Source organism: Hibiscus syriacus, unplaced genomic scaffold (assembly GCF_006381635.1).
Source record: "Hibiscus syriacus cultivar Baekdansim isolate YM2019G1 unplaced genomic scaffold, ASM638163v2 tig00110114_pilon, whole genome shotgun sequence".
In the NCBI taxonomy this organism is placed as follows: domain Eukaryota; kingdom Viridiplantae; phylum Streptophyta; class Magnoliopsida; order Malvales; family Malvaceae; genus Hibiscus; species Hibiscus syriacus.
In genome coordinates, this window is record NW_024062594.1 from 1826265 (window position 1) to 1843051 (window position 16787).

A 16787-nucleotide genomic window follows, 5' to 3' on the forward strand; every position below is an offset into this window, starting at 1 on the left:
TCAAAATCAGGAGGTTAACTATTTATGTTTTTTTTAATATTATAGAGTGATTATTGATTATAATATACTATATGTTCATAAGTTTTTTAATCAATTGATAAGTAGACGCAATCACTTAAACCCAAGAGCTTTAGAAAAACAACATTCCCCTTAACGACTTATGTAAATAGTTTATATTAATAAATAAAATAATAAAAATAAAGCATTGAATATTAATGAAATTATAAAAAAAATCAAAATGTGAATAAAAAAATATAAATACGGAGTATTTAAATTGAATTTAGAAAGTATATTAATTCTTTTATAATAAAAAAAGGTAAGGGTGCTTGGAACCAGCGAGACCTCATTTCCATCTACCAATAATAATTATAATGTATTTATTGAGGCTTTGTCGTTTCATTTGCCACTTCCTTTGGTCCAACGCCTTAGGCCATACTTCGCATACATATCTTCTTTCAATCGCTTTCCATTTTATTAGAGGCTTGAATATTAGTTGGATTAGAATTATTATTATTATTATATTTAAGAGATCATAAATTAATCGATTTAAATATAATTATTTTTATTTCAAAATTAATTGTTATATCTAATTTTAAAATTTATTTTATCCGAAAATTATCGAAATTCACCCGAACAATTCATAAAAACATACGTCGAACTGAAATGAAGCATATGCTTTTAATTTATCAAATTCAATTAATTACTATTATCCATATTTTTTTTTCTTTTTTGAGTGAATGGTGTAACGTCCCGAAATTGAGGGCATAATAGCTAGGGGACACACATATATAAGACCCAAGTGGATTATAAAAAATGAATAATATGAGAATGAAGTGGTATAAGACAAGGCAACAGCAAATAATGAGTTAGTTCGGCCAACTCGTTTAGTGTAATGCCATTAGCATTCATTGTAGTGCTCGTGACCCGTCCACGTCCGCGATTATCTTTTATGTTATTCTTACAATTATATATACTAATCTATATATTCATATAAATAGCTATATTTTATACAAATTTTCTTTATAATCAAGTAATTATTTATTTAAACAGGTATAAGAATTAGGGTTAGTATTGAGTCAATTTTTGTAAACCCTCTTGTATCCCTCTATTTTTAACGAGTTAATTGTATCATATGTCCCTCATTCTAAATTAGTCCCTAAACTTTTAAATATTTTAATTTCATCCATAAACTATTACTATCGTTCTAAATTAGCACTCAAACTTTTGAACATTTAAATTTCATCCCCAAAGTATGACCTTCATTCTAGATTGGTCCCCAAACTTTTTAAACATTCCAATTTTATCCCAAGCTATATGTATATACTAATCATATCTCTTGTTAATAAAATTGTTAGGCCAAGTTATATTATTATATGTTTTAAAAAAAACAAAATTTAGGTTAAATTATGGTTGTAACTAATAATATATTTTGATGAATTTGTGGGGAATATTCAAAATTTTGGGGACCAATTAAGAAAGAGGGTCATAGTTTAAGGATGAAATTAGAATGTTAAAAAATTTAAGGACTAATTTATAAAGAGGGTCATAGTTTAGGAATAAAATTATAATATTAAAAAGTTTACTTAAGGTCACTTTTGCCCTTGTAGTGGACCCAATTTATTATTTCGCCTCTATCGTATTTTCGCATCACTTTAACCCTCAAATTTGTTTAATTGCATCATTCTATACCCTACCCCTAACTTAAACCCCTAAATTGATAACCTAAACCTAAATGATAACCCCATAATGTCTAAACCTTAAACCCTAATTTCTACATTAAAACACTCAAATTAGGGTTTTAAGTGAGAGGTGGGGTATAAAATGATGCAATTGAGTAACTTATAGGGCTAAATCAATGCGAAAATACAATAGAGACGAAAATGATAAATTAAGTCTACTATAAGGACAAAAGTGACCCTTTCACCTAAAAAGTTTAAAGACTAATTTAAAATGAAAGTTATAGTTTAGATACATATAATTACTATTAACTCATCTTTTAACATTAGTCTTATATTTTTTCTATACTCGTGATTTTTCTCGTTTTCTATGTAAACTATTAGTATTTCTTTTTTTTTAATATTTTTCTACTAAGTTTTATCATAATATATTATAACATAATAAGTGTTGATCCATTGTTTATAAATTCTGATTTTTTTTGACACACTCTTCCGAGAAAGTTACATATTGTTGCTGACATTCCCATCCCGACTGAAAGAGAGAAAAATGCAAAGAAAAAACATCCACGAATTCGACTAAATAAAACAAAAGGTAAAAGAGCAGTACACACAAGGCCACCATTCACTTTCTTACCAAGTAGAAAAGTGATGTTCACATCTCAAGTAGATCATTCTAGAATTTCACGATATTAATCTAATGACATATTGACCATGCAAAAACAATCATAAGCTAATTAAAAAAAATGGATGTCCCTTTTTCCCATATATATGGGATAAAGGGAGGTAAGATAGTAGGCTACCCCCAACACCAGTTGAGAGCAGCTTCCGTAAGAGACTTCCAAATTATGAAATGCCCTCCGTGGGACTCGATCCCACGACCTCAAGGTTAAGAACCTTGTGCTCTACCAACTGAGCTGGATGGTCATTTCAATCATAAGCTAATTACAAAGTTATTAACAAACAAAGCATCGTATAAATTTAATATTGTTTTAAGTTTGAGATTTTATTTATTAATTTTGTCGAGATTTTAACTCATTGAGCAGTCTCAGTGGTAGAAAGTAGTTTTGGTAGAAATTCTTAGTTCGAGCAGTCACGTCTACAGGATGTGTGTACATTATTAATAACTAAGAAAAATTCTCAACATGTCCTAAATTATTTTTAAAAAATTCTCAAAAATCTAAATAAATTAACACAAAAAATCAATAATGTTGCAGTACATGTGAAAATTGACTTGGGGAACAGATCCCCCTTTATTATGGGGTTGAGTAAGTGTAAAGATGGGGTGATTCTTAGATTTAGAAAGACAAAAGCTAGTTTTGTCTTCACCCCTTTGTTGGTATTACAAAACCCCTAAATTCATGCCCAACCATGTCACGGACCTACAATATCTTCCATTCCCTGACTCTCCTTTTTCAAAAATAAATCAATAATTTATGTCTTCTTTCTTCTATATATATGATGTTTTATACTCGTGTTGGAGCTATACATGTTAAGAACCAATAATTTAAAGAAAATGAAGAGTTTAAGCAATCCCACATGAATCTGATATTATGTCTTTAAACTGTAAGTACACATGTAAATTAGGTTTTGCTAGTTGGAATGTTCTCTATTGTCCATATTTGGACCCCTCCGTCCCTTTTATATTAGGTTTAATCTTCGGTATTTAAGAATCAATCAAGTGGTCTCAATGGTTAAAGAGAATGTTATTTTTTTTTAGGTTTTGGATTCTTGTAACCGAGTTTGTAAGGTATATGTTGTCAATAGTTAAGAAATATTTTAAACAGATATTATCTTATAATCACCCTAGATTATTAAAAAAAACTTATGTATTCAATAATCATATTAACTTACGAGTATCTCAGAGCTAACCCAAGATGGATTATCAAATAGGAGACATCAATTTTATTCATTCTCAATATCGAAACTTTACTTAAAGGTCATCAATTTTCTTTTCTTTTGATCTAATTTAAAGCTTTCCTTTTACGTGCATTAATAATAATAATAATAATAATAATAATAATAATAATAATAATAATAATAATAATAATAATAATACGACTATGAGTATTTATTTCATGCCTAATACTAGTACAAGAAAACCCCTATTTTATAATAAGAAAATATTAAGATGAATCTGAAACTTAATTCAATCAAACTCTCAATATTAAATGGGAGAAAATTCTCACAACATAGATAATATCAAAATCTTATTTAAAGAATGTCAAATTTCTTATCACTTAATCTAGTTTAAAGATACTTGCATGTGCATTAATAATAATATTATAACGATCATGAGTATCGATTTCATGCCCAATACTAGTATAAGAAAAACCCTGTTTTATAGTAAGAATATACTATAAATGAACCAATATACTTTAAGATCTGAAAATGCACATGAATCACCATGAGCTGTAAATGTGAGCTTAAAATAAGTCATCACATCACACTCCCATGCGTGACCTTAAAAGCAAGGGTGAAAGGAGAAGGAAAGTGTGGGATCATATTATCATTATCATGTGTGCATAGAGCAGCCCTCTCGTGACTAACCAGAATCCTGTGGAATGCTTTTAATTGGCTGCTCAATGCTCAGCTCTGAGCTCATAAATTCGGAGAATATAATAATGTCAGATGCAGAACCCGAATCTGTTTCTGCATTTATGATCTATTCATACCCTCAATCTAAAAATATAGGGTCAGTTGATGGATAAGTAATCTCTGAATTCATTTACAAATTCAACTCGATTAATTTACGTAATAAGTATCATATTCGAATCTCAATATCTATAATCATAGAATGTTATTCGATTTAGATACATATTCAAATGGTGACAGCTTCGGAAAACCAGTTCATATGATCTGTCTTTATCTTGTCTTGCAAGCATGGATATATGGGGATAAAAACCAGTTGTGCACCACACAAACATGGTTGATCCCATGGAGTTAAATGAATGGATGGCATTTGTTTTTATTTTTTATATTATTAAACCACAGGTCACGTACTTTGTCACTTAGCCAAAGAGGGCAGATGAAACCCAAACCTTTTTCACAAGTTTGTGGTTCTTCAAGCCAACTTTCCATTTTCTTCTTCCTTTTTTTGTTTATGTCTGCATTTAATTCAATTTGAAATAGAGTAATATTAATATATATATATTCTTGGAATTTTGGGTTATGATTCTGAGTTAATATTTTTATATATGAACCATGAATCGATCTGTGTGTCAGTGGTCCCTGGTTGTCATTGCATTTTCATCTATATCAAGCACTAAAATCGATCTCTTCACAGCCACATCATGTTTTCTGGTGTAGTTTCCCACATCCAGACATACATATCGAACACATAACATGGTCGAAATGGCTGTAAAATTTAAGGTCATTATATATTTGTATAATATTATATACCCTTAGCAAGGACTAAGGAATGAGAAACTGAAAATGTCAAAAATGTTTAAATTCTGGATGAAAACAAAAGCAGGAGAACTTCGTAAAGAAAATATACTCGTATCTAATACTCACTCGAGTAAACAAAGCAGACCCTTTTGAAGGATTACTACCGCACTTTCGTATAAAGGTGTTAAATTTGAAAACTTTAGTACGTTATTTCAAGAGTGTCAACAGTCATTTTCGTCCGAGCCTATATAATATATTATTATTATTATTATTATATTATATTATTATTATTATTATAAATAATACAAGTTTGGAGGCCCAATTGACATAAACCGGGGCCTAAATACAAAATAACCCGGAGGCCCATTTACAAGAGTAGACCCAAGAAGCAAATCCAAGCCCAGATGGCCCAATAAGTTGGCTCAGCAGTCCCGAATTCTACTAGGGTTTTCATCACACATCTCCAGCCGCCTCCTCATCACCACCGTCCGATCAAAGTGGAAATGGAGGGTCCAGATGAAGCTTCCAGAAACCCTAGGATTTTATCATTATCCTGAGGTTATCATCTCGCCGCTGCCGACGATTTACAACCGTCCAGATAGTCCACTCCAACACTGCCACGCCACCACCGCCTCAACGGAAGACTCCAGAAGGTGAAGGAGGACCGCACACATCATTGCCCTATGGTGAGTCACCACCATAGCTCCGGTGACTCACCGAAAAGCCATCATTATGAACGGTTCTCCAAGACCTATAAAAGGTCGAACCTGCAAAAGAAAAAGGGGAACGAAAACAACGAGGGACAACAACAACGAGGAACGGAAATGACGAGGAACAGAAAACACAAAGAAACGAACAACCATATAGAGAGAAAGAAAACATTTGAAAGGAGATACCAACAGTAGCAGGGAAGGAAAACAGTAAGGAGAGAAGACACTTATCGTATTATTGTCGGAGTCCTCAACGTCATCGAAAAGTCGAAAAAACGGAAGGTATAAACTTAGATCTACAGAGTTTGTGAGGTTTTTATGAAAAAAGGGGCTCAAAATCGTGATTAGGAGGGTGAGGGCTTTGATTTGGTGTCTTTGGGTGAACTCCGACCACCGTGGACAGTGGCCGACAGTGGATGTCGGCGATGTTCCCGACGATTGGTCGGTGATCGTCTATCCCTCCGGTGAAGGATTTTAGAGAGAGAAATGAAATGAAAAAAATGGGAAAATGGCCCTTAAAGGACTGGTTATAGCCTATTTATACTCTCTTCAAAACTACGTCGTTTTGGGGAGGGCCTTTGTGTAATTTGGGGAATGGTCAAACCTCGTGCATAGTCCCTGTACTTTGTAATACTTCCATTTCAGTCACCAAAATCAGGTTTCTACGCATTTTAATTTGGTTCTCGCATTTTGTTTTATTTATATTTTAGTCCATGCATATGTTTATATATATTTAGGATAAAATTGTATATTTAGTCCCTATTATTTTTATAATTTATATTTTAATCTCGTATTAGTATTTATGGTTAAATTACAATAATTGCACCTAGTTTTTTAATATTTCGAATTAGGGTCATTATTTTCGTTATTTTACAATTTAATCACCAAACTTTAATATCTTTAATTTTTAATACTATTATTATTTTATTTGCACTTTTAGTACTTAAAATAGGAAAATTTTTTCACGTTTTAATCATTAAATTTATTACATGTACTCAGGTTATTTTATTTTATACAATAAATCATAAAATATTTCTTAACTGATTAGGAAATTATTTTAAATGATTTGTTGGTATAAAATAATATCCTTAATGTTTTTATGGGATTATATGTTAAATAAAACAAATTTGTAAATTTTACTGCAAAGACAACTAATTAATAAATAAGGTACCAATTTTGGGCGTTGTGGGGTGATAATCCTTCCCCACACGTAACCGACTTCCGAACTCATTTTCTGGTAAGCAGACCCTTTTTATGTTGTTTTAAAAAAAATTTTACAAATTTTATTAAAATAACATACATTTTTTGTGACCAATCACACCTCGATAAATTATTGGTGGCGCTCCTCAAATTGTGTTTTATCTTATACAAGAAGGTAAACATTTTTTTTTCGAGACAACGAAACTTGTGTGTACATTTTGTTTTACGCCGGGAAAATACCGTCTCGACAAAGAGATTGATTATCAATGCTACTAGGTATAGCAACTGCATTTGTACAAACCCTTGCTATTGCCTGCATTAGTTTCAGAGCATTTTGTGCATGATAACATCGATTACATCCGCAATTCCTCATAGAAGTTTCGTCTTGTGCCTCAAACCTCCTCTCGGACCTCTGGTGCTCTAGTTTATGTTGTAATTACTACAACATTGTTGTTGATACGTCTATCTAATACGATCTCCGGAGTGTTCAGCAAGCTCATCATTTTCTTTATGGTCGATGAGAATAATAGCCTGTGTCCTGGGAATTTAGGCAGTCTTCCGACAGATGAACGATCCCATAGCCAAAGCCTCGAGCAGAATCGCAGTAGGTCTTCGCAGTAGGTATCATTGCAGGCGAACTTCATTGCTTCCTTGCTTTTTGTTGTCCCACTAATGTTTTGGTACATAATCTGGCTTATTTGCACTGCTGATGTCTAAATAATAATAATAATAATAAACGAGAACTAGAATTCATGTGATCAGTGTTCTCATTGGCTGAGGAATTATATATGACAGAAAAGAACTTTGATAATGCACCTGGTTTAGGCAAGTTTTCGGCGAATCACAGTAGAATTGATCAATAGTGATGAGGTTGGCAACAAGGTATGCACGCATGTAATAGTTTGTGTATTCATCTCTTTTAGGTATTCTTTCAAGCTTCATTTAGGGTGTTATGTTCTTAAAAACAAAATGGTGTAAGGATAGATTAATGTAAGACAGATCGGAAACAAAATGAGCAGAACGTAACCTTTTCAGTATAAACGCATGTAATAGTTTGTTAACTATTTTCCAATCTTCGAAGTTCAAATGTTAACTATTTTCGTTGCACAAAGCCCCACATATCAGATACAATTCAAGAAAGAAAATTCAAGGAAGGGTGGTGGGGAGGCAAAAGAAGTTCCATTGTTTACTTTAAGATAAGCAACGGTAAATTATGAACATAGATATAAGCATAATCATATCATTTCGCCTCTGCGGAAGCTTCGGGTCGAAAACCAGGGTATGCATACACCATAAATGGCTTCAATACTAGCAGGTTGATGCAATGGCCTCCAAAAGAGAAGCTACAAATTGCATCTGTGTCTCTTCATTGATTACCGAGAAGAGGGGAACGTGAACAAATAATGACTTGTGACCCTTCTGTTCTGCGAACCGGAGGGAGTGATAGTACACATAATTGCATACAAAAAGGCCCGCATCGTTCGATATCCTCACATCATAGCCCTTGTCTTTTAAGAACTTGAGAATCACTTCAATCGAACAAGTCGTCTTCAAGAACCAAAAGACTCAATATGTTAATCACGGTTTCAGAAAGGGAAAAGGTATAGCTGATATCCAACACATGACAATGAAAAGTAGCAAACTAAATGAAATCTAGGGATGCATGACTAGTTCCGGATACGCATCGATGGTGTTAAATATTCGGCTGAAACTGAATCTAAACGATTAAATTCTTAAACTAAAGATGCTCAACAAGTAATGCCAGGTGATAGGTTTCTTTGATATGTAGAGAAAGATCGCAAAGTACCTCTCGTTTACGGGAAGTTCCTCCATCTTCCGCAACAATGGGTTGTCGCTGGAGACACAAATCAGAAAGAATGAACACACGGATATATATAATGGAATAGTAGAAAAATGTTTGGTAAGATTAAAAGAAGTGCATTCACCATAGGTTGCCATCCTAGCTCATCAGGACAAAAGAAAGTAGCCTCATTTACAGCCTGCCGTTCGAGGGCGAATTTCTCTGCTCCACCATCAACCCCCAAGTGAAGCTAAAGAAACAATAAAATTAAGGTCTGTTAGATCAGCAGTTGTTTCATAGAACAATCGGAAGTTTACACCATCGATAGCATGTGCTTGGCATATCTCCTCTGTGAGCTAGAGTTCTTGGATATGGATGATAAACCATCTTGATTAACTGCAAAGGGCATTCAAAGCAAAATAAAATGGAAAAGGATAAGGATTAATGGAGACAACCGAACATATCAAGTCAGGGTTTTAACCATCGCCCCCAAGTCGAATTTCAGTTCAAAAGGATATGCATCAACACCACTAAACAATTCTAAAATTGTGAATTTCAGACAAATTCCACACCCGAACAGCTAAAGGGGCAATACATTAGTGTATTTAAAGACATATAAAACTGACCCATACAATATGCTCTTTTTTGGTGTGGATTCCTGATGTGCCTGATTCCAGGACCTTGTAAAGCACGGGAAGAGCACCATCGCCTGCCGTCTCGAGAACAGTGCAACTCCCTAAAGTAACACCGGCAGGCAACAAACCTTTTCTTTGAACGAAGCTCGTCAGGTTATTAACTATAGTTTCCGTCGGATTTTCAGCAACTCCTTGAAATTTCTTAAATCCGGTTACATTAATAGTTACAGACTTTGGTTGTTCAGTTCCCATCTCCTTGTCTTCAACACAGATGCAATTCCCAATTTTTTCAGTAAACGCTATCGGAATTCCAAAGACAAGACAATCAGATACAAAATCTTACACAACACAAGAACCCCAGAGCAGATTATCAAAAAAAAATCTCTATTTTATGGATAATTATCAAAAGTTGGAAAAAACATCAAACAAAAACTTTTACCTGGTAATAGAATAAAGGGTTTTGTCTCAGCGAGCTTTTGTTTTTCCTGATTCAAAGATTAGATGTTGAAGTGTAAAGCCAGATATAGACACAACTGAGAACAATGTTTTCTCTGTGAGGTCCGTCATCACTCATCAGTTGACTATTCTATTTTTTTAATTCCCTGTTTCTTAACCCACCGACGTGTCGTTGTGTTCCACGTGGGATTTAATTATTGGTTTAATTAAAGGAGTAAGATTGTGCTGTTTTCTGGATTAAAGCATTTTGTAGCCGGATGGATCATCCAGCTCAGTTGTAGACCACAAGTCTTTTAATTTATCGTGGGATCGAATCTTACGGAGGATATTTCATAATTCGGAGGTCTCCTATGGAAGTTGCTCTCAACCTGACGTTGGGGGCAGCCTACTATCCTACCTCTCCTACCCTATTACATATGGGAATAAGGGTCAGCTAATAATTTTGATAAATCAGGAGTAAGTACAATATAGTATCTATATGGGATGGGCATGGGACTCGAATCCGAAAGGTTCTAATCCGGGTCGGAGCTTTTTAAAAACAATTCGGGTTTGGGTTGGGTTTTTTAAATGTGACATTCGGGTCGGGTCGGATTCAATTTTATGGTGAAAAATACCCGACCCGACCGACCCGAAAATATATATATAATTTTACCTTATATATTTAGGAATAATTATAATAATTCCCTCTATATATTATTTTTTTTCAATTAAATCATTGATTTTATTGAATAAAAATAATATTTTTTATTATTTCAGGTCGGGTCGGATCGGGTTTGGATTTTATCTCAAAAAGTCGGGTCGGGTTCAAGTCGGATGAAGGGTATATATTTTTCGGGTCAGGTGAATGATGTAAAATTTTAGGATCGGGTCGGCCGAAATCTGACCCAAACTCAACCCGTGCGCATCCCTAATATCTGTTCAAAGACTTTTAATCATTTTACAATGAATGATCATATTATGAAATAATTGTTGTCTTGTTATAATTTTAATAACATTAATTGCAGGTGTTATCAATTTTAACCTACTAAATATCTTTTTAGTTTTTTACTTATCCAGAAAAACACGAAAGCTCATAGAACCAAATCACAACCTATACAACAAGCAAATAACCATCACTTATATAAGAATCAACTCTATACAAAAGAAATCTATTGACAAGATTAACTCTACTCCCAATTACTCTACATATTATAATTTTCTTAATACAATAGACAATTGTCTCTTTCTGCAGAGTTTTCTGATGAAAAATCCGTAAATTTCTCTCCCTCCACACACGATAAATAATAACAGCAAGTATGGGCTACCCTTTAGACGAGCAACCGTCCAAGCAAGTCCTTAACCCCAGTTCTCCTCTCTTTGATGCTAGTGGTAAGCCTGCAGCACACCTGACCCAGTTGTTTTGAAAATAGAGCAGCAAAAAAAGATGTAATCCCTAAATTCAAGCTCACTACCACAAAGAACACAAATAGCATCCACATTAATTCTAAAAGAAATTAAGTTTTCTTTTGTAGGCAATCTATTTAAAATTATCATTTAAGAGATGGTCAAATAATCCGAAATATGAAAATCAATTTATGTCACTGCATCTTACCTCTCATCTGCCCAACAGCATCCCATATATTAGCAATAGTGAACTTAGGATCAAGGAAACCACTGCATGGCAGCAACCCTCAACTTCAATAATACTAACTTACTAAACATTATAACCTATATTTACTTAAATTTTTTTTATTGATTTGATGTCATATATTAATTTAGTATATGATATGTAAGAGTTTGTGTGTAATTTTTAGAATTATTTGAAATATGATTAGATGTGTATATTAATGCGAGTAGTTTATGATTTTTTTATTATATTTTGATACAAAATTCGTAAGTCCTGATTAAATTAATGAAAACAGTTTGTATATGTGTTGATTATACAACTTTATGGAAATGAAATCATGTTGAGTATGTGTAGATGTATGATATAAAAAGTGTATGAAATCTATATGATGGTTGATGTGTATCGAATTAAAAACATACTAACTTTATTAATTTGACTATGTGAATATGATTAATTTATCTTGTGCGTATATGTTATTTGTATATTTTACATATAATATATATTTTTTATTTTTTTATTTTTAATAATTTATTAATTTATAGCTTGTGATATTTTTATATTTTTTAAGTTTTAATAGTATTTTAGTATTTTTATTCTAGTATTTACTTTTTAATACTTGGTATGCTTATATTTTAAATTTAATTTTTTTTTATTTTGTAAATTTGGTTTCAGGAACCAACTTCTTCCGAAGAGACATAACCACTAGCAGAGTCAACATGTATTATGAAAACAGTTTTTATATGTGTTGATTATATAACTTTATGGAAATGAAGTCATGTTGAGTATGTGTAGATGTATGATATAAAAAGTGTATGAAATCTATAATGATGGTTGATGTGTATATCGAATTAAAAACATACTAACTTTATTAACTTGACTATGTGAATATGATTAATTTATCTTGTGCGTATATGTTTTTGTATATTTTACATATATATTTTTTATTTTTTTAATAATTTATTAATTTATAGCTTGTGATATTTTTTTATATTTTTTTAAGTTTTAATAGTATTTTTAGTATTTTTATTCTAGCATTTAACTTTTTAATACTTTGGTATGCTTATATTTTAAATTTAATTTTTTTTTATTTTTAAAAATTTGGTTTCAGGAACCAACTTCTTTCCGAAGAGACATAACCACTAGCAGAGTCAACATGTATTGAGGTGTGTCAATTGACACCCAAAAGTTTCTAAACTTTTTTTTACCTATATATATATGTTATAAAAAAATAAGTCTTATTTTAACGAAGTAACCGGATAATAATGAGTTTGATTTTGCATAAAGATTGTTATAGAGTTTATTTATTTACTTTTATTAAACCTTTTTCAGAGAAAGTATATAATTGAATCATAAGTGAAGACGATAATTCTTGAGAACATCTTTATCTCGTGGTTGACAATTCATTTGTTTGATTTTTCGGATAAAATCTTTGTTTCTCAACAACAAACCTTCCCTAACAACAACAATGAATAAAAAAATTAATTAAAATGTAAAATATATAACAATTGTCATTTCCATGTCCATTTCCATTCTCATTTGTCATTGTTCATTGCTATTGTCATTCTCTGGAATTTGAAGAAGTTTCGAAAGTTCCGTGGCTCGCCGGGCACCTGAACTTCCCTTCGGTCGGCACACCGATCACGTGCAATGCCGTGGCCTCCCCTCTGCCCCTGCCGGCTTCATAAACTAATTCCCTCAAGACAGAGGTAAATTATAAGCGTTTTGTCAGGTCTTTTCTTTTTTCTGCTATTCCTTCAGAATTCCATTGCCAAATTGTACAACATTCGTCTAGATTTTGATAATTTATACGTGACAAAGATGTTTTATTTGTTTTTTTATCTAAATTCTTTGACAAAATTATGATAAACCAAGGTAGCAAGTAGGACTAGTTTCATGAGTTTTTTCGACAGGGTCCTCGACACATATTTGGCAGCCCATCATGACTGCCGATTCCGAAATTACAGCCACCTCAAGTTACTCGTTGAATTGGAGGCTCTTCGTTTGTGCATTTTTCATCTTGTTCTACTTAGTCGTGGCCACAATTTTAATTTCGAAATTCGAAGGCCGGAAAAAGTTGAATCCTTGGGGTCGAGAAAATCAGAAGGTAGCTCGGTGGTGGTATACGAGGAGGAAGCTTGGAATACATGCCTCGAAAACCGAAACGTTTACCCCGCTTGGCTGCTCGGTTTTCGAATGTTCGGCTTCATCACGCTATTAACATTGCTCTTGATCAATGATTTCATCAACGGAATGAGCATATTCTTCTTCTATACTCAGTGAGTGATATATATATATATATACAGCTTATACATTCTGTAATTTGCATTTGCCATTGAGGACTTACCTGATGATTTATTATCAATGTTCATTTCGAAGCACGGTTCTTCTTCGGTTTTCGATTGCTTCTCTGATTGTAGCTTGGATGTGTAATCTCTATATACGGATGTCAAAAACACTGGGAAGAAGCTCGTCATGATATCGTTGATGGTGCAAAGTTTAGATTCTGAGCAAGGCACCAACGAGTCCGAACATTCGGAACACTGCAAAATAGCCGGTGGATTGATTTATGCCTTCCAAATTATGTATCAGGTTTACTTCTAATCAGTTTCCAAAATGTTGTGCAAAATACCTGATCATTGTCTTAACTTCCTTTTCACCTGACTTTTTATTATTTGCTGTCTTTGAATAGGCTTCTGCAGGTGCATCAATGCTCACTGATTTAGTATTTTGGATCATTCTTTTTCCATACCTAAGGTCCATACCATACAGTGTGGATTTGGTAAGTATGATGCCATAAACTCCAATTTTATCCGGAACTCGTGTTGCTGTGCATATGATTGAAACCATTTTAACTGCAGATGATTATTGTCTGTATGCACTCTGTCAATGCTGTTTTCCTACTCTGTGACGTAGTTTTGAATTGCTTGGTGAGTTTTGCTTCTGTTTAGTACTCATGGTGACAACACATTTCGAGTATCTTTCGACGAAATCGCGAAGCTAATTGTACCTTATTTTCCCCTGCAGCGGTTCCACTTTTCTCGAATTGCATATTTTTTCTTATGGACCAGCGTCTTCGTTATATATTCCAATGGCTTGTGCATGCTTATTATAACCTTTGGTATAGTTCCATTTCCGTTTTACGGATTTTATCTGTTTCCCTTTGGTTAAAGTCTTTACTCTCTTATTGTGGCATCCATCTCTTTGCAGGTGGCCATCCATTCCTCGACTTGACACCGTTTTATGCTCCGTTTTGGTATACGTTTAATCTTCGTTATGCTACACATACGCACGACATTCTGTTTATGCTGCTAACTGCATCCGTTGCGATGTCGGATCGAACAGGTACCTTGCAGTTGGAACAATGCACTTACCGTGCCATGGCGCCTTTGCTTTAGTAGTTAAACGCAAGGAATCTTCACTCTCAAGGTTGTTCCCTGAGTCCTACCGGAAGTCGCATAAAAAGGAGGAGATTGCTGGTGTAAAATTCCGGGTTAACACCGACAGCTAGCAGGAAGAGCACGCAAACTTGTAGTCTTCATTTCGGCTGTGTACTAATTATTCATGAAAGTGCAGCTATAGAATCCTGGTAGTCAGTTTTATCGAATACCAGGATTCAATTTGTACAATAACTTAAAAACACCCCGAGATTGTTCTACTTGCATGTATAGAAATTCAAACACCCCAGGGTTAGGATTCTTCCCCTGGCGTAAATCTCCGATTCTTTTGCTACGAAATTCGAGGTTCTTCGGTGTTATTCACCGGAGAAATGGCTGTGTGAGACATGTATGTTATCCTCGGCTATGCCAATGTGAAATATAATCCTGAAGGCAATGAAATAAAATCAATGAAATAGATTCTATTCATGCATCTGCAGTAGATCATAAACAGTATCGTGGACAAAAATCTGCAATTTTGTAAAGAAAATTCGATACAAATCCCATATGTTAAGAAAATCTACAACAAGAATGCCTAAGATGTATCCAAAGATTTCCATAAAAAACTCAATCATTTCCAGCTGTATTATTTCATCAAATCCAAGGAAGTTTTAGGATTATATTACAGCAACAAAATGGTTGAAAGGGGCAAATGATAAAGCCAAGGTCTATCAGCTGAGCTGCAATTGAAATTTATTTATTTTTTTCACCGTAATTTACAGGCTGGGAAGAATGAGAGATGTCTGAAAATGAGAATGGGGAAATTGGACATGTCTTTGTCATCCTCTTCATTTGGTTTCAATTTTCAACTCTGGTATTGCGCAGCCAGTAGAGTTATGTCCAGAATTTATTGTCTGAATTGCATCAAATATATATAACTTAATTTTTACGTGTTTTCCCATATCGGGGAAAGTACACATTCATGCCATTTATGGTTCTCTTAAATCACCGCTTTTGGACGTTTGTTTCCTTTTTCTGAAGCGAAGTATGACAAATGCTAATGCTTATTGTTTTATTTAGAGAAAATCGCCTCAGTAACCAAAATTCCCATATAATATACGATTTTAACCAACTTTTTTCGGATTTGCCAAAATGACCAACAAAATCGCAATGCGATCGCTAATTCGCAACGCGATCTCCATTATCGCAAATTCGCGTTGCATTTCGCGTTGCGATAGTTGAAAATCGTGTTGCGATGGTCTACAGTGTCGTTACGATTTTCCCAATTCGCAATGCGAATAAGTAAATCGCAACGCGAATTGGGAAAATCGCAATGCGATACTGACTATCGCAATGCGATACTTACTATCGCAATGCGATAATACAAAATCGCAACGAGATACTGACTTTCGCAACGCGATTCTGAATTTCGCAACGCGATAATACATAATCGCAATACGATTTTCAAAGCGCCATTAGTATCATGGCCAAGTATTTTATTTTTAAATTCCAAACACGAATATTAATATATTGGAACACTGAACCGTCCATAGTATATCCCGTAATCGCAACTCATAACCTAAAACCTAAAATCACAACTGGTCTCATCTCCATCTCTCACTCTCTCACCATCTCCGACGAAATCCGTCCCCATCCGGCGAAATTCGTCTATCTCCATCTCTCAGAGCCACCCTCACAATCAGAAATGGAAAATCAATCAATCAACCAACAGGGTTAGTTTTTTTAATTATTTTCTTTTGAAATTTTTACATTATTATTAGGTTTTCATATTGAAATTGATGATAAGTTTACTGGTAATTTCAATAATAGATTAAACCATTTCACTTAGATTGCTTATTAAATCAACCGAGAATCGCAACGCGAAATGCAAATCGCAACGCATTTTAGTTTCGCGTTGCGATTCTCTCGTTGCGATAGTCAA

At 33.6% G+C, this 16787-nt stretch overlaps 1 protein-coding gene and 1 long non-coding RNA gene across 3 annotated transcripts; one reads left to right on the forward strand and one right to left on the reverse strand.

Moving 5' to 3' along the window:
• The first annotated feature begins 7750 nt into the window (after positions 1 to 7750).
• On the forward strand, positions 7751 to 16543 carry LOC120215280. The gene is made up of 3 exons (XR_005524927.1): positions 7751 to 7835; positions 10085 to 10087; positions 16533 to 16543. It is a non-coding gene; the product is annotated as an uncharacterized LOC120215280 (long non-coding RNA).
• Positions 8134 to 9948, reverse strand: LOC120215277 (pyrrolidone-carboxylate peptidase-like). 2 transcript variants are annotated; one of them, XM_039212999.1, is made up of 5 exons: positions 9849 to 9948; positions 9401 to 9669; positions 8920 to 9024; positions 8781 to 8828; positions 8134 to 8521 (listed from the first exon to the last, which is right to left on the reverse strand). In XM_039212999.1, the coding sequence occupies exons 2-5, from the start codon at positions 9659 to 9661 to the stop codon at positions 8282 to 8284; spliced, it is 654 nt and encodes a 217-aa protein (XP_039068930.1). In that variant the 5' UTR covers positions 9662 to 9669; positions 9849 to 9948; the 3' UTR covers positions 8134 to 8281. The 2 variants fall into 2 exon arrangements, with proteins under 2 accessions (XP_039068930.1, XP_039068931.1); XM_039213000.1 differs by having other exon boundaries at positions 8370 to 8615.
• Positions 16544 to 16787: the final 244 nt, after the last annotated feature.

What these genes read in the sequence shown, in the direction of transcription:
- LOC120215277 (XM_039212999.1), bottom strand. Translation starts at nt 9,661, where the DNA reads ATGGGAACTGAACAACCAAAGTCTGTAACTATTAATGTAACCGGATTT. An exon ending in AGCTAGGATGGCAACCTATG is followed by an intron (nt 8,829 to 8,919) that starts GTGAATGCACTT and finishes TTGTGTCTCCAG; the next exon opens with CGACAACCCATTGTTGCGGA. An exon ending in GAACTTCCCGTAAACGAGAG is followed by an intron (nt 8,522 to 8,780) that starts GTACTTTGCGAT and finishes TGGTTCTTGAAG; the next exon opens with ACGACTTGTTCGATTGAAGT.